The sequence below is a fragment of the Calliphora vicina genome, chromosome 3 (assembly GCF_958450345.1).
Source record: "Calliphora vicina chromosome 3, idCalVici1.1, whole genome shotgun sequence".
Taxonomy (NCBI): domain Eukaryota; kingdom Metazoa; phylum Arthropoda; class Insecta; order Diptera; family Calliphoridae; genus Calliphora; species Calliphora vicina.
The window spans coordinates 48,667,193-48,690,167 of NC_088782.1; the positions used below are offsets into that span (position 1 = coordinate 48,667,193).

A 22,975-nucleotide genomic window follows, 5' to 3' on the forward strand; every position below is an offset into this window, starting at 1 on the left:
TTAATCGACTCCGCTATCTATAAGGATCCAGAATATATATACTTTATAGGGTCGGAAATGAAAAATGTAGAAATTACAAATGGAATGACAAACTTAATATATACCCTTCTCACGAAGGTGAAGGGTATAATAAACAATTAATTTTATAATAATAAATTTTCAATTTATTTTGTAAATAAAGCCAGTTACATTTTGCAAGTTGCCAGTTGTTTATGTCGGCTCATTAGAAAACCTTTCCCATAACGTTATGGAATAGATATAAATATCTTATAGAAGAAACTTAAACTATTTATATGGCGATAAAATATTTCCTAAATATTTAAATAAATAAATGTTAGAAGCTGTTAGAAACTCAAACAAAATTTTTTTGTATTGTATATTCAGTGTGAATACTACATCAAATGTGATGATTCAAAACGTGACTACGTGACTACGTTAATATGAACAATTAATCGAACAAGTTCAATACTGATTAAATTCTATATTTAACTACTATCAGGATTTGCTAGCAAGAAATTTTAGATTTTTACAGTATGTTTATAAACATTACTGTCAATATTCACTAATGTTTAAATTTACTCTGTTTAAAGTGCTAAAAAATGTTTAGCAACAATAATTAAAATGTATGTTATAATAATAGCTAACGATAGCCAAGGTATATCAACATCGAAATGAAAGTGTCAATCTTATCACAGCCTAGCACTTCAAGGAGACTGTCCCGAACTAGCGATTTTTCCTAACATTTAGGGTGACAACTAGTTACATAACTAGCTACGTGACTAATTATTTTAACACGTGCATGTCCTATGCAGGTTGTCAACTGACCCTTTTGGATTACAATGAGACTGTCTGATAGCTGGTCCAAATTAGTTAAGGCATTGAATTCACATACTTGTTATATAGAGTCAGTTACCTAACTGGTTACTTAATCAGCTACGTAAGTTATTTTAACATGCACGGGTGCAAGCGGAAGTCAGTTAAAAAATATGTCATATACAGTCCAATAACCGATGGCTCCTCCAATAGATTACTTCTGGTGCGTAAAATAACTGTTTTCTAAAGTTTAAATTGACTACACTATAGGTTACTTAGAGACACTAAAGTGACAATTGACTTCATGCTAGTTATATGGGATGTCTGTATAATTAAGCACAAATAAAATAAACTGTATGATAATTATATCAACACAATTTGTATAAAACTACAACACGTTTATAGTGACAACACTATAGATTACTTAGAGATACTATTGGATTACCTGGGATGTATAAAGTAACCAATTGACTTATCTCTACACTACATAGTGCACATAGTGTCAAATGACCCAAAATATATCAATTGGAGTTGGCCAAGTGATCAGACATTAGTGAGTCTATAAGGGAAATATTGACTACTTGCTTAACTGTTGGGAGTTTTACATAACTTTTGAAATAATTGTAGTTTTGTAGTTACAGTATTGTAGTGGTACAGAATATTCGAAAGAGCCTGTCTAGAATTTTTGATTAGAAATATTTTCTAGGGAAAATCAGGTATTTAATGAAATTTACTTTGCGGAACTGTAAGGAATATTATTATAATACATCATTTTAGAAAAAGTCAAGACTCGTTTAAAGTCGTCATATAAATTATTTTGTAGGGCATCATTTACTCTTTGTAAATACTTTAAAACATATGTTCATCAATATTTACTTCCTTGTTTTGTTATTTATTAATATTATTATAGACATTTTACTATAGTACATATAAATGTCTTGATTTTATTGCTATGCATTTTGATGGCTAAACAAATGAACTTAATTAAATTGTAAATAAATTTATCAAAATAAAAACAAGTGGAAAAAATTCATTCAATATATTGTTTATATAAATTGGTTGGTTACGTGCTATAAAGATTTATATCAACTGAAATAATGATGCGTCATACGGGTACAATTTTTAGGAATGTTAAGAAAATAAGAGAAGAAAAAAAAACAGTCGAATTAAATTGGGTCAAGCAATGGTTTAATATGTTTTGTTTTAATTGAAATGTTAAATTTAAGAAGTTTGTGATAAATTACTGGGGCAAGATATGAAAGAAATAGTACCAAAAAGTTTTAGAATATTTCTAAAATTATAAATTGACTATATCACGCATTAAATTTGTTCCAATTATTATACCCTTTACCTTCGTGAGAAGGGTATATATAAGTTTGTCATTCCGTTCGTAATTTCCACAATATAATTTTCCGACCCTATAAAGTATATATATTCTGGATCCTTATAGATAGCGGAGTCGATTAAGCCATTCCTGTCTGTCTGCCTGTCCGTCTGTCTGTTGAAATCAATTTTCTGAAGACCCCAGATATCTTCGAGATCCAAATCTTCAATAATTCTGTTAGACATGCTTTCGAGAAGTTTCCTATTTAAAATCAGCAAAATCGGTCCACAAATAGATGAGATATTTAAAATTTGTATTTTGAAGTATAATTTGGTGAAGGGTATATAAGATTCGGCACTGGCGAATATAGCTCTCTACTTGTTTTTTTAATATTTGAATTCAAATTTAACAAATTGGATTTTAAAAAAATTAATTTAAAATCGAAATTATTACACCTTTAATTCTTCAACGTCTTAAACTTTTTAACTAACAAGGCTAGACAAAATGTATCATTACATTTCTAGCTATTTCCTCTGTCTATCTTTCAGAAATGTCAACTTATTCACATACATTAATAAATAATATAATCTTATTATATTAATTTTATAATGTAATATTATTTAGCCATAATGTGCTGAAAAAAAAATGTCATAATAAAAAATCTTGTAAATTCTAAAACACTTAAAAAAATACCTTTTGTATTTGTTTCACCTTGAAATGATAAAAATATAGAATTCTATTTATTGTACTTAATTAAAAAGGTGTGTTAATAAGTTGTTTCTTTTTTAAAGTGAAAATTAACAGAGCACAAAAGAATTTGATATTGTACCAAAATAATAAAAAAAAACTATAAACATTTTGATGAATGAACTTATTTTTATATATATATACTTATTCTTAGAATTTATAAAGTAAAATTAATAAAATAAAACTTTAAAATTTACTAAAATGTAGCATTATTAAAAAAGTAAAGGGGGAAAAGGGAAAGAACTTAGGAAAGGATTAACTGTCAAACGAACTGTCATACAGACCTCAATTTTTGACATTTATAATCAGTATACTCTTGCAAATCATCACGAATAGATTGAAATCAAAATCTGGAGATAACTTGATTTCGAGAAATGGACCTGTCAATTGGCCTCAAGGTTATAGGTTATTTACAAGGCAGATATTTTAAGATTTAAAGTTTAGTTGAAAAGTATTGCGAATACAATTTTCAATACCTTATCAATAGAGAATATTTGTTGAAAATTATTTGTTATTTGTTGAAAAGCTACCTCCTTTAGTTTGGCCCCTATATTGTTTTCAACAGAGAAACAGACGGACGGACATAGCTAAATCGTCTTATGAGCACCCAGAGTATATATCTAGGGTGGGTCGATTGATGTGTTGCAAACGGAATGACAAAATCAATATACCCCAATCTTTTTTGATGGTATAAAGAGTCCATCTTTCTACATGGAAATACATATAAGGTCATTTGGGTTTTTCTCTCGAACCAACGATGTACACTGGAAGAGTTTTATACATAACTCAGATAATGAATTTGGTTGGTTTTTAATTAAATCTACTTATTAAAACCTAATCTGACAAAACAGAGTGTTTATCGTGGAAGTACGTACCCATGCGTAACAGCTCAATCACTACAACGTCTAACCGACTTTAAACCAGTACCTATATTGTATGTGAGAAATGTTTGATTCGAAATATTTATAAAATTCTTGTTAAACAAGAGACGAGTAAGAGTAAAACGTTTATTGTATCTGTACTTGCAATATATTCAGTTTGAACATTAAATAAATCCGGTTAAAACCTGAATCAATCTTAGAATTACTTCTTACAAGTTATAGAAACGGAGTACAAGCTTCTATTTGGATGGCTTTTCTTTGTTTTTAATAACTTATTTGTCATTTTGAATGGCACATAACTGTAATTTATTTTTTTTTTTGCTTCGAAAATGTAGAATTTTGTGCCAACAAAGCGTCATATGCGGGAAGTTTTGCTTTACTTCTTTAATTTGAAAAAAATGCCGTTGAAGCACACCGATTGCTCGCCGAAGTTTATGGTGAATATGTATCATCGGTTTCAACGTGCAAAAGATGGTTTGTGCGGTTCAGAAGTGGTAATTTTGACTCGGAAGACAAAGATCGCCCAGGCCCAGCTGAGATACCTAGAAAGACGATTTCGTATGCCTGAAATGCTGCTTGAACGCTATAAAAGAAAATCATTTTTCCACCAAATCATTACATGCGATGAAAAATGGATCCGTTACGATAACCCGAAGCGAAAGAGATCGTATGTGAAGCTCGGCCAACCAACCGTATCGACACCAAAGCCAAATATCCATGACGCTAAGGTAATGATCTGTATTTGGTGGGAGCAAAAGGGTCCTATCTATTATGTGCTGCTGAAATCTGGCCACACCATCCCAGGGAACCTGAACCGAAAGCAACTGACTAATTTGAAGCGAGCAATGGCCGAAAAATGGCAGAATATATGGCCAAACATAAAACCGTAATATTTCATCATGACAACGCTAGGCCACATATTGCAATACCTGTTAAAAAGTATTTAGAATGAAGTGGTTGGGAAGTTTTGCCTCACCCGCTTTATATTCCAGACCTTGTACCGTCCGACTACTATTTGTTTATATCAATGCAGAATGCTCTCTCTGGAATACGCTTCACTTCAGAACAGAGTATACTTCGAATAAATTTATATTGAACAAATGTTTCAAAATAAAAGTAAAAAAGTACTGAAAATAAGTTTAATAATGTAGTTATACTCAATTCCATTCGACTGAGATAATAATTTTTAAATTTTGACACCAAATATGGACTTAGTACTTTTGCATACCACAGTATAATAAGAAGAAAAAAATGGAACAATTTTTTTTACGTTTTTTAAGCAAACAGAGTTTGTTTTTACTTATTCTAACGTTTTGTATTACAATCTCATTTTACATAAAAAGAAGACTTAGTGCTTTTGCTAACTAAACTAACGATATGTAAATGATAAAAATTCTTCACTTTATTAATGAATTTAAATTTAATTTAGTTGACAATTTATTCAATTCATTTTATTTTAATATACAAACCAATATACAAAGGTTGATCTGAAGCCTATCCACAAGGAACGTGTCACGTAACTAGTCCTAAGTCTCAGAAGTGTTCAATATTATAAAAGTAAATACTTGGTAAATGCAAGCGATTACTGATTACTTTGTGTATACTGTATACCGTCAGGATTACTCAGAAGTATATTAATAATGATCGGTTATGTATAACTAAAAGGATACGTATAATTTCCTATATTTTAGTTTCAATAATTTCCATAAAGTTAAACAAAAATTCTAATATATTTTTTTTTAATTCAGTCGAATAATTTATTTTATTTATTTTTATATATTTCTTTGTTTATATTTACAATATAATATTCGTTTTAGTTTTAACTTATTTTTTAAAAAAATATTAATAATACTTTATTTATATACATTTTTATTTCACAATATTTCAATTGTGTGGTCTGCAGTCCCTTAAAACTGTATAACACTGGCAATTACACTCCCCATATTCTAAAAACAACTGATAAATTTTTAATAATTTCAACAAAAAAAAAATCTACCCATCATTCAATCATTTGATAAAACACTTAATCATCATACACAAAATAAGTCAAACAATTTTAACAAAAAAATTTCTTATTTTATAGAGAATTAAGGTTTAAAATTACACGCATATATGAAAAAAACATTTTCAATTATTTAAATTAGTTTTAATAAAAATGTGTGTTAAACAATATAATTAAAAACGTATTAAAATAGTAATAAATTTATTTGTAAAGCTTGACTGGCATTTATAATTTTTTGTATTATAGAGTTAATAATGGTGTAAGAAATAATTTATATACAAAAGAAAAAAACAAGTGATTTAAATTAAATAGTGAATGAATAAACCCGAGTGACTCATTTAGTTTTCTTTAAATTTGTTTTAAATTACCCTGACATTTTTCCTTTTTAAATGATTAACACAAATAAACTTTTGTTGGTTTTTTAGTGTTTAACTTAAAGACATGGCACTTTGAAACATTTTTGTTTTCAACAGAAATATGTTACAGGATTTTTCGTTTTTCTTTATTTTTTTTTAATTAAAATATCTTTAAGGATGTTTTCATAGTGTTAGTTTAAGTATTTAGTAAAAGTTATTAAGTTTTTCAGCTTAATAACTACATTATTTAATTGGTTAAGTTAAACCCGTCATTTTCTATTAAATGAAAAGTTTAACTAAACTTCATTTTTTAGTGTTCTGAAATTATCTAAGTTTAGTTTAACTAAACGTTGTGGCATTTAATTAAAGAATATTATAAAAAAAACTTATTAATATTTAGTTAAATTCAATACATTATTTAAAAATAATAATTTGTTAATAATTGAGTTAAGCTTGTAATTTAATAGAAATTTAACTAACCTTTCTTTTTTATACATTATACTGTTTTGAATTTATCCAAAACAATTTAGCCTAACAAACATATCCTAAATCTTCAGTTAAACTAACAAGTTGATTTAATCATGCTAAGTAATTTCAAATTCATTATTTTCAAAAATACTTTTTAAAAACGTTGGTTAAACAAAACTTAAACTTTTCTTTAACCATCAAAGTATAAACTAAGTTTAACTTAATTAATTTTCTTAAACGATTATTTTTGTTTTGCATAAATATAATATAACAGAAGACTCAGTTAAATTAAAACCTATTACAATAATTTGATTAGGGTTTAATTAAACAATTTATTCCAATTATCTTCAAGACTTGAACCAGATTAACCAGACATTTAATAAATAGGACTTAAACTAATATTAAACTGAATTGAAAATAATCGTTTAAATAACTGAACTTAATTCCATTTAATTTATTAAATTAAGCTGAACAAAAAATATTTAATCTACATAGTGCAGTTTGCAACCGTTTTTTCAATATCTAGTTATGTTCAGTGCTAATTTCATTTATAGTTAAACACAATATTAAATTTATTATTTAAAATACTCTACTAATTCTATTTATCACTTTTACTGGCATTTAAATTTACAAACAAATATTGCTAGTTTAAACTATAGTTAAAAATTCTAAAAACCTTAAATGAAAATACTCAAAAAAGGAACAACTTAATAGAATTACAAATATTTAACTGAATAAAAAGCACTTTAGCAAACTTAGCTAAATCTAAATAAATAATATAAAAAAAACGTCTTTAATTTTCCCTGTAGTTACCTAAACTTAAACGCACACTGTGAAAACCATCCTTATTTCTAGTTAAAGACTTTCAAGTTGTATTTAAAACTTTTAAAAAATTCTCCACATATGATTCATCCATGCCCTTATTGGGTTCTTCATTCAAAAGATCACTTATAGAATACGCTGACAAGGGACGCGACAAGCGGCGCTGCGACAATATGTCGTCTATGGAGGTAACGGGTGAGACTGAAGTGCAGCCGGCATACAAGAAACCATCTGAATTTTCGGCACTCTTGGCAATGGCCACAAATAGATCCTCTAAACTAGTGTTCATATTAAGTACGGGAGCATTACGCAAAAGAGGCGATGAGCAGGGCACCGGTGAATTGCAGGAGCGTGGCGAAGACAGTGGTGATGAGTGGGCGGGTGAAACTGTTGAGGGTGTGGCAGACAAGCCATTAAGCATTAGCATACCACTAGGCACTTGACGTTTACGTCTTTGTATGGTTATGGGTTCACTGCGCCAACTTGTATTATGCAAATCATTGTGTTCCTCATGAGACATTTGATTCAGAATATTCGAAGAATTTTCATTATTCTCCTCTAATTCTTGCGAAAGTTTCGAAAGTCTTCTCAATACCACATTTTCTTTTTTAAGCGGACTTTCATGTGACTGATTTGATGAATAATCCTCCTTTTTGTGATAGCTTTCCTCATCATCAAAGTCCATGGAGCAACGGCGAAAATCGGAAGGCAATACTGTGGGCGTAACACGATTGATTTTCTTTTGCACGCCACCATTCTCAAACATTTTGGCGATTTTATTGACATTTGTATGGGTGTGTACCTGGCGCTTGTAGATATTGGCCGGTTCATCGGCAACAATTGGGGCATGAGTGTTGGTGACTACTTCCTGTTTAGCCGCTTGTTTCTTGGGATATACCCTGGTAACAGCTTTGCGTGGCTTTTGTTTGGGCAAAGCTTCTCCCGATTCCCCTAAATTGTGACAGCAAATATCGGGCGCATAACAGCGATGCCATTTATTGCGATTCGCTTCATAGTCTGCTTTGGCGAATTGATTGATTTTACTTAGAGATTTTGGTATGAGTGTTAAGAATACAAAAGTATAGAATATATAGGGCAGGTAGAGCCAGGCTGTTTCCAGATATTCCAGATACTCCATGATTTATTGTTTATTTTTAATTAATTATTTTGTTGTTTTGTTTAACACTTTTTTTAAATGTAATTTGTCTTTTGAATATGTTCACTTTTTATCTTATTTTATCAGAGTTTTTTTTGTGTATTATTTAATATTTTTCGCTTTTGTTCGTTTTATATTTGAGTTTTTTTATTGTGCTTTCATTTGCGATAGTGATGTTTTTGATTTTATTTTTCTGTTGAAAAGATTTATTATTTGTTGATATCACATATTTATTTTTGGTAAATTTTTGTTGTGTTGCAAAGTCTTGTTTTTAGGTAAAAGTTCAACAATATTTGTATTTTTATTTATGAAAATAAACCGTTAAAAATAATTGGAAATAGTATTATTTTAAAAATGTCTTAACAATCTAAAGCTCCTAAATAGTATTGATGAACTGTTATATCAGAAACAATATTGGTACTATTTTATAATAGTATTCAAACTGATACTGGTATAACAGTTCATCAATAATATATGTTAATTTAAAGCCTGTTTAATTTTAGAACTTTCAATTAAATTTATAACGTTATAAACTTTTACAAACTGTTTTAATTCAATATATTGTAACTCAAACTGATTGAAAGGTATTTCAACACAATTTGAATAAAATGTTAAGGTTTAAATTAAAGCCCAACTGTTAGAAAATGAGTATAAGAGTTTAGTGTCAAATGTCAAATATTATTATTTAAATAATGTTTGAAACTAAACAATTGTTTATCGCTGTAAATTTGATTGGAAATCATTAAACAAAATTTTATTTATAACAGTTTAAAACTTAACTATTATAAATCTAGAATAAATTAAACTGTTATAATTCAGTATGATATAAATCAAACTGATTGAATTTTTTTGTTGATTTTTAGTTTAATAAAGGTTTATTTTGAATCACGACTATTGTTTTTATAGAAAATAATTAAAAGATTAAGGCCCTAATTTTGTAAATCACGTCACCAAAGTGATATTTATGTGGAAAGCAAAAACAAAATTTCAAAAATTTTAAAAATTTGTTTTTGTTTTATATACAAAATTTTCAAATTATGGAAGGCAAATCAACGCTTGAATTTTGGTGCGTTTGTTCTGTTCAGAATTTGTACATAAAAAAAAAACAAATTTTTAAAATTTTTGAAATTTTGTTTTTGCTTTCCACATAAATATCACTTGGTGACATGATTTACAAAATTAGGGCCTAAGAGAATTAAAAATTAATGTTTAATTATTACATATTCCAAAAAGTTAAATCGAGGCTATCAGCGCAAAAGTGGTGTAACCCCAAACTATTTACTTAGTGGCATATTCAACTTACACCACTTTTGCTACATTACTTTGTTATATTATGCTCTGTGCAAAAAGGATTTTTTCAGCTCGATCTGCCTTTGAATACCAAAAGGTAGCTTACTCCACTTTTGTATTGATAGTTGGTAATGTAAGGACAGGAACAGCAACCAATAAAAAATGTGGGTTATACCACTTTTGCGCTGATGGCCTCAATTTATAATAGCAATTTTATAAAAACATTGGAATTTGTTTTATAATTGTATTTGTTCAAAGATTTAAAAAGCAAAACGTTTATAATAACAATTCGAAAATATAAAATATAACAGTCAAATATCTCATAAAATTCACTTCGGAATATTGATTTAACTTCGTCAACAGAGAATAGAGTAATTGAAAAATTCAGGGAGATCTCAATATCGAAACAGTGCGTGAGAATGTAGTGCCCAAGAATTGCAAATTTCATGATGCTCTCTACAATGTATATTAACTAAAAATATGTGTCTTTATGTTTATAAAGTACAAATGATACAAGAACTATTAGGCTAGAGGCATCATTGGCCCATACTTCTTTGTAAATGAGGTTGCACCAGAATTGGCTGTCTAGATCAAAATTATCATGTTATTATCCTCTTTTTTCAAAAAAAAAATTTGGCAAATTAGTTTAAAATTTTTACTTTAAAACATTTTTCCAGGAATATATAATCTTCATCAATCCCAATTACGATTTTTTTTGCCATTTTTAATTTTTCGTTATGTCTTTGGCATTTACAATCTGATCTTAAAGTAAAGATATATCAATGTTTTTGTATCTATAAGAGCATTTAGGTTTATTCAGTTCATTAAGGTTACAATAATTCAAAAATTTGTTCAGTATAACAGTTTTTAATGTTAAAATTGTTTGAAGTTTATTAAAGTTCATATAACAGTAAAAATTTGTTAATTTTAAAATTATTTATTTAAAAATATGGAACTCATACAAAATCTTTTTTGAGAGCAAGTGTCATGCGTTAAGGAGGATCCATTTATAATTTTTCAACTTAAACTTCATGATCTTTATGGTACTGAAATTGGTTAAAAAAAGTTTGACATTCATAATGGCGAACCAGTCATGACAGATTGAGATTTTGTAACAGTACTGAACTACAACCAAAAGACTACTGTTTTGAAATTGAAAGTAATAAATTATTTGATTTAAAAGAAGATCAAAATTCGATTTAGATTTCTGATTACAACTGTATTTTCAAGACAAACTTTAAGAAGATAAACTAATTTTCCAATTTAAAAGTAATTTTTTGAAAAGTCTAAAGGTAGGGTCACACACGGCAAATATTTGCTCAAAAAAGCGTAACCACTTTTTTATCACAAATTTGTTTGACGTGTTTACTCTTACAAGTGTTTTGTAAGATCAAACAGCATCAAATAAAATTAAATGTTTTGTTTTGAATCATCCTAAGTCAAATAAGTTTTTGAAATAAATAATATAATTCAAATGTATTTTATTTAGTGGTTACGTCTTTTTCGTCAAATATTTGTCATGTGTGACCCTACCTTTAGTCAGCAAATTTATTTAAAATTTTGTATTTATGACAGTTTGTATAAGAAATAACTTTCAGTTAAATTTCATTTCATAACAGTTAAAGCAATTCAGATTTTAACTGTTTAGTCTAGTATTTTTAATATTGTTTTAAATTCAAAAAACATTTTCTTAAACTCCTTTTAAAGAATCTAAAAATTAGTGCTGTATAACAGTTTTACTCTACAAAGTTTGCTCTGCTTATGTATTTGAAATTTTGTATTTATGACAGTTTGTATAACAAATAACTTTTAGAATGTAAGTGTTAAAGGATTTTCACTTCATAACAGTTAAGCATTTTAGATTCCAAAAACATTTTCTTAAACTCCTTTTAAAGAAACTAAAAACTAGTTTTGTATAACAGTTTTGCTCTAATATTGAAGTAAGTTTATTTTTAATTAACTAAAGTGTTTGAAGAACATGTAATTTATTTTTTTTAACAAACCTATATTTATAACAGTTTCAATTATTGCAAATTGATTTATTATAACAGTTCAATTGGCAATGAATCAATCAAAAAAAAAAAAACCTTATCAGTTGGAAGAAATTGTTATTGTAGTGTGTCTGAACTTTATGACAGTGACAGAATTATAAGAAAACTGAAAATTTGACAAATTTTGAATGGAAATTTTTATTAAAAACTATTTTATTATTATTGTCATAAAGTGCAGAGGGTAAGTTAAAATTTGTTGTTGTTTTATATAAACAATTTCGAAACAAATTTATTTTGAGATTTTTTAAAAAACAGCCAGTAAAAATTCAGTTGACAACAATTAAATTTTGTATTGAACAATGTCTATTGTTAACAGTATGACAGTTAAGCTAAATATAAAACTTTATTTACTATCATTAAGTAAATATTTGATCTAACAGTTATTAGAAGTACTTTTGATAGAAATTATTTTTATTTACACAAAAAATAAAGTTTTATTAAAACTGTTTGAAGCTATAATCCAAATTCAAAGAATTTCAGTTTTATCTGTAAACATTTTTTTGTTGATCAATTTAATTAATTAATGAATCCGTAAACGTCAGCAGGCAATCCTATCTCTTTATGAATCATTATCAAAGTATAGTAATAAATATTATGCAATTTATGTATGTTTTTTTTTTTTTTTCATTTAATTAATTGTTTGTATACATTTTCAAAACTGTTATAAAAAAAACTGGACAAAGAATTTTAGCGAATACAAAAACTGTGTAACAGCAGCTTTGTTTGCAAATAAAAAACAAAACACTTGTTTATATTAGAAATTAACAATACAGAGTTTTAAATAAATATTTTAATAACAATAACTTTAGATATATGTTTTAAAAATCATAATTTTTCTATTAAGCGAAAACAATATTGTTGAACTTTTACTTTTTTTTCTTTAAAAAAAATGTCATCTTTGTTTGATTTCTTTTAAAAACCTTTTAGGTAAAAATCGTTGCCGTAATTTTTAAAATTTTTTTTGTTTTATTTTTGACAAAAACTATCGCCTTTAGATTTTAAAAATATATTTTTGTTCATGAGATCACTTTTATTTTATATAATAATAAATATTGATTATTATATTATATACAAAGTTTCTGTTGCAGATGTAAAATAAAAATATATTTGCTCAAATTAGTTTTGTGTGCAAAATAATTATAATGAAATTCACGTTTATTTGTTTTATTTTGATAGTTTATTTTTTTCTTTCTTTCTTAAAAAAAAACAAATTCTTCCTTAAAAACGCAATTTTTCTACCGTCGCGTAAAACGGTCGTTGTTTTTAAATCGAATATACGGCGTTGACTGAATTTGTATTTCCATACAAATAATAAAATTCAACAAAATTCAATCCAATAGATAAGAAAGAAAAATGTCTTTTTGGGGGAAGCTTTAACAGCAACTAAGCGAGTATCACTGTTAGCTGCTGCTTTTATTAACAGAGACGATCCCCCCTTTTGCTAAATGTATGCATGTATTAACATACATACATTTATAAGTCTAAGAGAGTGTTTATTGTTCCTCTCTTTTATTGTTTTGGGAATTGATCAAGTGTTTGTTTTTTTTATTTTTTTTCAATTCACTATTGGAATTCTGGTGTTTGTGTGACGGATTTAAGCTGTTGTTAAATAACTGGTTTATTTTTTTTGTTAATATTTTCCTTATTATTGTTTTAGTTGCTGTTTCTATTTAGCCATGTGTTCTGTAATGCACTTTACACATACACTAAGTATTTGTATAGGAAATTGCATACTTTAAATCAGCGAAATGCAATGAGCTCTCAAATGAGCTCTCTTGATTTTGTTTTTACATGTACGCAAGCACACACATTGTATAAAAACAGTCAGTCTCGCATGAGCATTGATAGAAGCAGGTTGTGTTACGCTTTTATGCATGTTTATTTCATTATTTCAGCTATTTGTTTTTGTTTTTGCCAGAGAATAATTCTCAACTCATACAACTACAATATCAAAAACTGTAGTGGTGTGAGTTTGCATTTCGCTGCTTTAAATCAAGTCAAGATTTTGTAATTATTTTTAAGCCGGTTCTGCTTTGATTTTTTTAAATCACTGGTTATTGCTCTTAAATGTTAAAGACAAAAGAGAGAGATAATGTTATTTTTTTTTTCATATAAATGCCAATAGGAAATTATACTAAAAAATAAAACATTTTAAAATTATATATTAACAAATATGACTGATCTTTATGATACTGAAAATGATTTCGTAAAGTTTGACATTATTAATTGCAGCTTGATGATTTGTAATGGTAACTGAAATCCAACCAAAAGAGTACGTTTTTGAAATTGAAAGTATTAACTTGCTTCGCAATAACCAGTTAAATGAAGATTAAAATAAGTTTCAGATTTAAGATCACAATTGCATTTTCATAACAAACTTAAAAAAGATAAAACAATTTCGCGATTCAAAACAGTATTTTAAATTCAATTATAGAAACAGGTTCTAGATTTTTATAATGGAAGTAATGAATAAAATTTAACCAAAATTTATGCAAGATTTGTGCAGTGTTGTGAACCAACAGAACTCCGTTCGACAGCTGGCAGCAAGTCGAATTTATATAAGGTGACAGCACATAGAGATTAGGCGAATTCGTTTATTTTTCATATCGCTAGCTTAACATGCAAAGGCTCTAAGCCCACTTTTTTTAGAAATTGAGATTTTAATGCAGTAATGTACAATAAGTAAAAATACATTGATTACAAAGAAAAAAATTGGAGTTATCTCGCATTTTGTTGTTGTTTTGTAGTGATGAGCAAAAGCGCTTAGTCCAATTTAAAACAATTTATCACAAGAAAAAGCTCTAAGTCGCTATAAAAAGTACAGTTTAACCATTTCTGTCAAATTGTTCAATGACATGTATTAAAATTTAAAAAAGTGATTTTTGGAAGCGGGCCCTATATGGGAGCTATGACTAATTATGGACCGATCGCCATGAAATTAGGTGACATGATTTCCATAGTATAAAGTATTTCGGGAGGACATTTGTATGGGAGCTAGGGGAAATACTTTTTAAATTTTTTTAAAATTATTAGTGATAAACAAATCTTATATATCCTTCTTAAAAAAAGTTTTTTCCAAATTTTTCTTGAAAATTTTTAAAAATTAAACAAAAAGAATTATGGGAAAAAAAATTTTTGATGAAAAAAAAAATCGGTTTAAAATATATTTTTCCTGATTTTGACCCATTGAGGGTCCAAGTTTCTATAGCCTTATATAAATCGTTGCTATGGACTTTGAAATTTCTATCATTAGATACCCATATTGTCTATATTAATGACTTAGTAATCCAGATATAAAAACTAGTAAATAAGAAATGTAGGACAAGTTCTAAGAAAAAGACATAAGTCCGTAGAAAAAATACAAACTAAGCAATAGAAAAAGCTCTAAGTCCAAAAAACTTTTTATCTCGGCAAATACTTATGTTATCATTTTGCTTTTACGCACATCGAAAACAAAGAAAAATTGTCTCTCCTGTAAAATTTTAAAATATGGACTTAGAGCCTTTGTTAAGCCGGCGATATGTATATGGAGTTTGACCAAGGCGAATTTATAGAAGATGACGACAGAACTACAAAATGTGCAAGTGAAAGTTGACTGATGTTGTTTTTGCTTTTGGGTTTGTTGTATTTTTCGCCACAACAAACACAAGTGAATTAATTGACAGTTCAATTGTCAAACAACTGAATAAAAAAATCAATTAAGAGAGCTATATTCGGCTGTGCCGAATCTTATATACCCTTCACCAAATCATACTTTAAAATAAACATTTTAAATATTTTTAGGTAAACAAAATTTAAATTTTTTTCCAGTTGTTTTTTAGTTTTTTTTTTTAATTTTTTTTTTTAAATATAAAATTTTTTTTTTTAAAACTTTTTTGTGAAAAAAAAATTCGGGTTAAAAATATTTTTTCCGATTTTGACCCTTTGTAGGTCCAAATATCTATCATTAGATATCCATATTGTCTATGTTAATGACTTAGTAATCCAGATATAAGTAGGTAACAAATATCGCTATGGAGTTTGACATTCACTGAATTCGCGGCGAATTGTTTTTATGTATGGAGTTTGACGTTTACCATAGAAATCATCTGTTTAGTTGAGGTCTAAACAGTGTATAAATTCGCCTTGGTTGGTAGTTTATGGTTAGTAATTAAAGAGCATTTTCACGAGACATTCAAGACAAAGAACGATTTTTGGATTTCATTACAAATTGAGGATTAATATTTTTAAATTCCAATCCGCTTAAATCACAATAAGCATTTTTACTGGAATTCAAATTGAAAGTAATGCATTAAACACATTCAAGACAACAGGCTACACGAACACAAATTCTGCTGGTTACAGTTGTAGTCGTGTGGCAGCTACTGAATTATTTTAAAGACGACAGCTACAAAGTAAACAGCTGATTTATAATTCAGTGGTGCCACTTTAATAAAAAATAACCGTACAAAATTGCAAAGTAATTAAGATTGAAACAATTATTTTGAGTAAAAATATATACATATATGGTTATAATTAATTAAGGAGTGAGATCGAAAAATTCTTAACACACGTTTTTCATTACATTTTTTAACCCAAGTATTATTTGAATTTTTTTTTGATCAAGTTACCTTTGAAAAACATGTCAGTTATTATGTGTAATGTCAATTATATTAATTTTTTTGTTAATCTGATTAAAATGAGTGACCAGAAAAAAGTGCGTACTGAAATTATTAAATATTTTCAATAAAACCCAACTTGGTCTTACAAAAAGTTGGCCAAGCATACAAAGGTCTGCCGTCAAACTGTTTCCAATGTTATTAAACAGTACCGGGAGAACTTGTCAGTTGATAGAAAACCTGGTTCAGGTAGAAGGAATGGTCCACATGATGTTTCTAAAGCCAAAAAAATAGAACGCATTTTCAAAAGAGCTCCCAACACATCCGGTAGGAAAGCAGCCCGGTTAGCTCAGTGCTCGGACTATTTGGTACGAAAAGTTAAAGCTAATGCAGGTTTAAAAACATACAAGGCTCAAAAAGTTCCTGACAGGAACGCTACTAAAAATTTAGAGGCCAAAAACAGAGCACGGAAATTGAAGTCAAGTTTTATAAAAAAATATTCTTGCTGCATAATGGATGACGAAACGTATGTTCTGGCAGATTTTTCGCAACTTCCAGGTCAAAAATTTTATGTTGCTGATGCTCGAGGGAATGTTGAAGAAAAGTTTAGGACCCAAAAGCAGACAAAATTTCCCAGAAAGTTCTTGGTATGGCAAGCAATATGCAGTTGCGGCAAAAGAAGCCACTCATTTGTTACAACGGGCTCTATAAATACCGAAATTTACATCAAGGAATGTTTACAAAAAAGGCTGCTTTCATTCATAAGACTTCATAATGTGTCCACTTATTTTTGGCCTGACTTGGCATCCTGTCACTATGGCAAACAAGCCCTTGAGTGGTACAAGAACAATAATGTGGTATTTGTACCAAGAGAGGCAAATCCTCCAAACTGCCCGGAGCTAAGGCCAGTGGAGAGATATTGGGCTCTTGTTAAAAGAGAATTGAAGAGTACAAAAAAGGTGTCCAAAAGTGTGGTAGATTTTAAACGGAGATGGACTACATGTTCGAGCAAAGTGACAGAAAGCACTATAAAAACGTTAATGGAAGGGTTTCCGAAAAAGGTTCAAAATTTCATCACTAGTGATTAAAACTATAAAAATAATTTTTTTTGTAAATTGTAATAATAATTTCAATCAAATAAAAAAAAAATTAAAGCTGTAAGTTTAGTGGTTTCTTTTTTATAAACATATATGTATGTTAAGAATTTTTCGATCTCACTCCTTATGTACCTGTTATTAATTTATTTCAATATGGTTATCAGAAACTTCTCTTAATTAAGTAAAAAAATATATTTTTTTAAGCACTAATTTGATTTACATTTTTATATTATATTAGCAACACTATTTCTGTTTTGTAGTTGACAAAAATAGAAATTAGCCTAATTCGGCTACATCGGCATGAGTAGTCGTGTGGCCGTGTAGCTGTGCTGTCGTTAAAATAATCGTCTCCATATAAACGTGTGCATTTTATTTTTGACAGATTGAAGTTGGTAGCCTGCTGTCTTGAATGTGTTTAATGCATAAGTGAAAATAAAGCATTGATTTATAGTCGAGCAATTGAATTATAATAAAAAGGAAACATAAATGCAATTAATTTTTTCAAATATTTGTCAAGTTTAAAACATAATTATATTTGCACTCAAGTCAAATTCCAACAAAATATTCAAGTGCTTGAATTTTTGGGGCTTTAGTGCTTATTGGGATTGTTATTCTATAAAACATATATTACGAATCCCTTTTCTCTGTTAACGAATTTTCGTACATTTTTGGCCGTAAAACTGCGAATGTGTTTTCTTTAGAGTTGTCAAATATTCGACATATTCTAAAAACCGGTTTTCGAAAAAGCATAATTTTTAAAAACCGGTTTTCGGTTTTTTTCTATCAAAAACCGGTTCGAATAACCGGTTTTTAGCCTTTTTTGTCAATTGGCTTGTAATTTCTACACTTTTCATTTGCGACCCCACAAAGTATATATATTCTGGATCGTTATAGATAGCGAAGTCGATATTGCCATGTTCGTCTGTCCGCCACTATGTTGAAATCAACTTTCCGTGGCCCCCAAATAACTTACATACGTGATTCATGCATTAATATATCGGGAATTCTTCCGGCTCGATTGCTTAAATCGAGAAAATCGGTCACCAAATGGCTGAGATATAAGGAAAAAACCAGGACAACCTCATTTTTGACCCATATATGTATTACTAAATCATTAATATAGACAATAGATATCTCAAAGACCTGTGCAACGACATGTATGTATAAGGCCATAGTAAGTTGGACCCTACAAGGGGTCAAAATCGGAAAAATATTTTTTTTAATTTTTTTGTCAGAAATTATTTATCCCCAAAAAAGATTTTTTAAAAATAAAAAATTAAAAAAAAGTAAAATAAAAAAAAACTTTTTTAAAAAAAAAAATAAAAAACTATTTTTAAGTATAATTTGGTGAAGGGTATACAAGATTCGGCACAGCCGAATATAGCTCTCTTACTTGTTTTATTAAAGTTATTAAAAATAATCGCATAAAATCTTAAAATAAATTTTAAAAAATATTCGATTTTGTCGAATAATTCGAGACAAAAAAACCGGTTTGTCGAATAACTCGAAAACCGTCCTTTTGTAAAAACCGGTTTAAAAAAACCGGAAAATTGGAAAAAACCCGGTTTTTCGAATAATTCTGTTACACATATGTCAAACAGATCAGCCAGTTAGAAATGATCGATTTATTTCCAAAATATTTTGATTCTGCCCCACTGTGCTGGTTGTCAACCAAATGCAACCTATAACCTTAATAAACCAAAAAAATATTCCTACTGTGTAAATTTCTGAATATCAAGCAAATGTGTCGAATAATGAAACTAATCTCTGTCCAAATATTGTTCTCTTAAAGATCAACAGTTGTAGGTGAATTAATTATATATTTTTTTCCACGGAAAAATACACAATAAAAAAAAACACTCTTCTTAAACATTTTAAGAAGGTGAACAACGAAAGTATCAGATTTATTTTACACCAGCATTTTGTCGGTGTTGTTCGTTCTGGCTACTGCTGCTGCTGTTGCTGTCGTAAATTATGTTTTTGTCACAAAATGTTGATTTTACTACGACTCTACACAGCGGTATACGATTTTTCTCTACTTTTGTTTTTCGTGTGTAAATTTTATTTATTTTTATATGTGTGTCATCTTTCTTAAATTGCATTTAATAAAGATAATGTAGGCAAAGACAACAACTACAAAAAAATAAACAATTTAAATTATTAATAAATAATATAAACAAAAAACAAATAATGAAAATGTTCTACATTTAAATGGTTTGTATGCATTTGAGTGCACTTGTTGAAGCAATAAATTGTTAGAAATTAAAAATTTATAGACACAAATTTATGAATAATTTGGTGAGGTAAAAACAAAATTGAGACCTTGAAAACAGTTTTTCTTGGGTTTTTGAAATTTCACTATTAAACAGTTGTTTCAAATTTATTAAACACTTTTTAATAGACTGTTTATGAATTTGTTATAATTAACATATGTGGCAAATTAGTTTTTTACAGGTAGGCCAACAATTATTGCACAGATGGAAAACTCGTAGTTCGGAAAAATTCCAGGGAAATATGTTAAGAAAGTAAAACTAGAACTACTTGCAACATTACTTACAGGAACTCATTTCTAAAAAGCAAGGGTTCGTAGGACCATTTGTCAATTAACGTTCTCAATAGAAATTTCAATACTTATTCAAAAGAAATATAGCAGAATTTTAGAAGATCTTTATAAACAAATCTTGAAATTTGCTTAGGTCTTTCATTTAAGGAGTGCGCACGAAAAAATGGTGCTAACTACAAGTTGTAGTTAGCCGGTGATAGCTGAAGAATTCATCTCCATGGATTGAATCCATAAGATGTATTTACCGGATTGTACTCATTAGCTAGTCATAGCCAATAAGTTGTAGTTAGCCGGTGAGAGCTGAAGAATTTATCTCCTCGGATTGTATCCATTACCCATAATTAGTCGTTAGCCGAAGCTTTTACATCGTCGGATTATACTCAGTAGCTAGTCCTAACTTATAGAGCCAACGAATCCATCCCCATTGCTTCCGATACATTTACTTTATAATATCTTGTCGAATCCTCTATTAGAAGTTTCGCCCATTAACAAACAAATTCAAAAGATACAAGACAGCTGTGTGGTAAAGAAGATTTCAAAGGAATCAGACCTTTGAAGAACCTGGACAGACTAAGCATAACCCGGATGAAAACAAAAACTGCATCAATAAGACAGTTATGAATGAATTTAATATCAATTATGTTTATTTGTTGTTATTCTGATTAAAACGAGTGACGAGAAAAAAGTATGTACATACTAAAATTATTAAATATTTTCAACAAACCCCAACTTGATCCTACAAAAAGTTGGCCAAACATTCCAAAGTCTGCCGTCAAACTGATTCCAACGTTATTAAACAGTACAGGGAGAACTTGTCCGTTGATAGAAAACCTGGTTCAGGTAGAAGGAATGGTCCACATGGTGTTTCTAAAGCCAATAAAAAAAGCATTTTCAAAAGAGCTGAGGTACGAAAAGTTAAAGCCAATGCAGGTTTAAAAACATACAAGGCCCACGAATTCTGCTAAAAAATTAGAGGCCAAAGACGGAAACACGGAAATCAAAGAAGTCAAATTGTATAAAAAACAAGTAAGAGAGCTATATTCGGCTGTGCCGAATTTTATATACCCTTCACCAAATTATACTTCAAAATACAAATTTTAAATATTTTTAGGTAAACAAAATATATATTTTTTCCAAAATTGTTTTTTTAATTGTTCGTAATTTTTTTTTTTTGATTTGTTATTTTAAATTTTTTTTTTGTGGTGAAAAAAAAATTCGGGTTAAAATTTTTCCGATTTTGACCCATTATAGGTCCAACTTACTATGGTCTTATATACGTCGTTGCAAAGGTCTTTGAAATATCTGTCATTAGATATCCATATTGTCTATATTAATGACTTAGTAATCCAGATATAGGTCAAAAATCGAGGTTGTCCTGGTTTTTTCCTCATATCTCAGATTTTTTTCAGAAAATTGATTTCAACAGACAGACAGACGGACATGGTTTAATCGACTCCGCTATCTATAAGGATCAAGAATATATATACTTTATATTGTGGAAATTACAAGCACTACTCACGAAAGTGAAGGGTATAAAAATATAGCTACTGCATAATGGATGACGAAACGTATCTTCTGGAAAATATTTCGCAGCTTCCGGGTCAATATTTTTATGTTGCTGATGCACGAGGGTATGTTGTAGAAAAGTTTAGGACCCAAAAGCAGAAAATTTTCCCAAAAATGTCTTGGTATGGCAAGCAATATGCAGTTGCGGCAAAAGAAGCCAAATATTTGTTACAAAGGGCTCTAAAAATACCGAAATTTACATCAAGGAATGTTTACAAAAGACTTCTTAATGTGTCCACTTATTATTGGCCTGATTTGACATCCTTCCACTATGGTAAGCAAGGGTTGAGTGGTACAAGAACAATAATGTGGTATTTGTACCAAGAGAGGCAAACTGCCTGGAGCTAAGGCCAGTGGAGAGATATTGGGCTCTTGTTAAAAGAGAATTGAAGAGCACAAAAAAGGTTTCCAAAAGTGTGGTAGATTTTAAACGGAGATGGACTACCTTTTCGAACAAAGTGATAGAAAGCACTATAAATACCTTAATGAAACGGTTTCCGGAAAAGGTTCTTAAATTCCTCACTATTGATTAGAACTATAAAAATATATTTTTTTTTAAGTTGTAATAATCATTTCAATCAAATAAAAAAAATCAAAACTGTAGGTTTAGTGGTTTCTTTTTTATTAACATTTATTCGACCTCACTCCTCTCTCTTGATAACTTATTTGGAAAATTTCTGTAAGAAAATTATCACCAATTCCTCAGACTTCTTACGGCTTCAAAATATACTTTCCCACCAATGTTTTCCAACTCAAAAACAATATATAAGGATATTCATTTAAAATTGTTAAAAATACTTCTTATTTTCTTTATTTTTAGAAAATCTAAGCTGCAATTAGGATATGATTTGGTCATTCGTTTCTGATAGTAGTGACTAACGTAAACAACGTTATAAACCCGACAACACGCACAATTTTTTTCGTATGCACTCCTTAATTCGAAAATTCATACGTGAGTCTCTTAATCATTCATGATTTATTTAATAACATTGTATTGCACTCATTTTTGACCCCAATTTTCTTATACAAATTTTCAATTTGTTAATAATCTTAATTATAGTTTTTTTTTCATCAAAAATCTATTAAAACACACAAACTCATACATATATTTCCATGGTCTACTCTAAATTTAAGGCATTATCTCATAATCTGCAATCAATTTAATGGCAACATTAAAGTGATTTTTTGTTGCAACATTAACAATTTTTTTTTTTGCTCAAAAATCATTTAAGATTTCATAA

The 22,975-nt window shown here is 28.6% G+C and overlaps 2 protein-coding genes across 2 annotated transcripts in view; both read right to left on the bottom strand.

Annotated features, from left to right (window-relative positions):
- Positions 1 to 22,975, bottom strand: part of LOC135954476 (supervillin-like) — a 364,594-nt gene that overhangs the window by 23,423 nt on the left and 318,196 nt on the right. The gene's annotated exons all lie outside the window — the stretch shown is intronic.
- On the bottom strand, positions 5,498 to 13,201 carry LOC135954193 (uncharacterized). The gene is made up of 2 exons (XM_065504270.1): positions 12,831 to 13,201; positions 5,498 to 8,762 (listed from the first exon to the last, which is right to left on the bottom strand). The coding sequence occupies exon 2, from the start codon at positions 8,549 to 8,551 to the stop codon at positions 7,457 to 7,459; it is 1,095 nt and encodes a 364-aa protein (XP_065360342.1). The 5' UTR covers positions 8,552 to 8,762; positions 12,831 to 13,201; the 3' UTR covers positions 5,498 to 7,456.

Coding starts and splice junctions, on each gene's coding strand:
- LOC135954193 (XM_065504270.1), bottom strand. CDS start 8,551: ATGGAGTATCTGGAATATCTGGAAACAGCCTGGCTCTACCTGCCCTAT.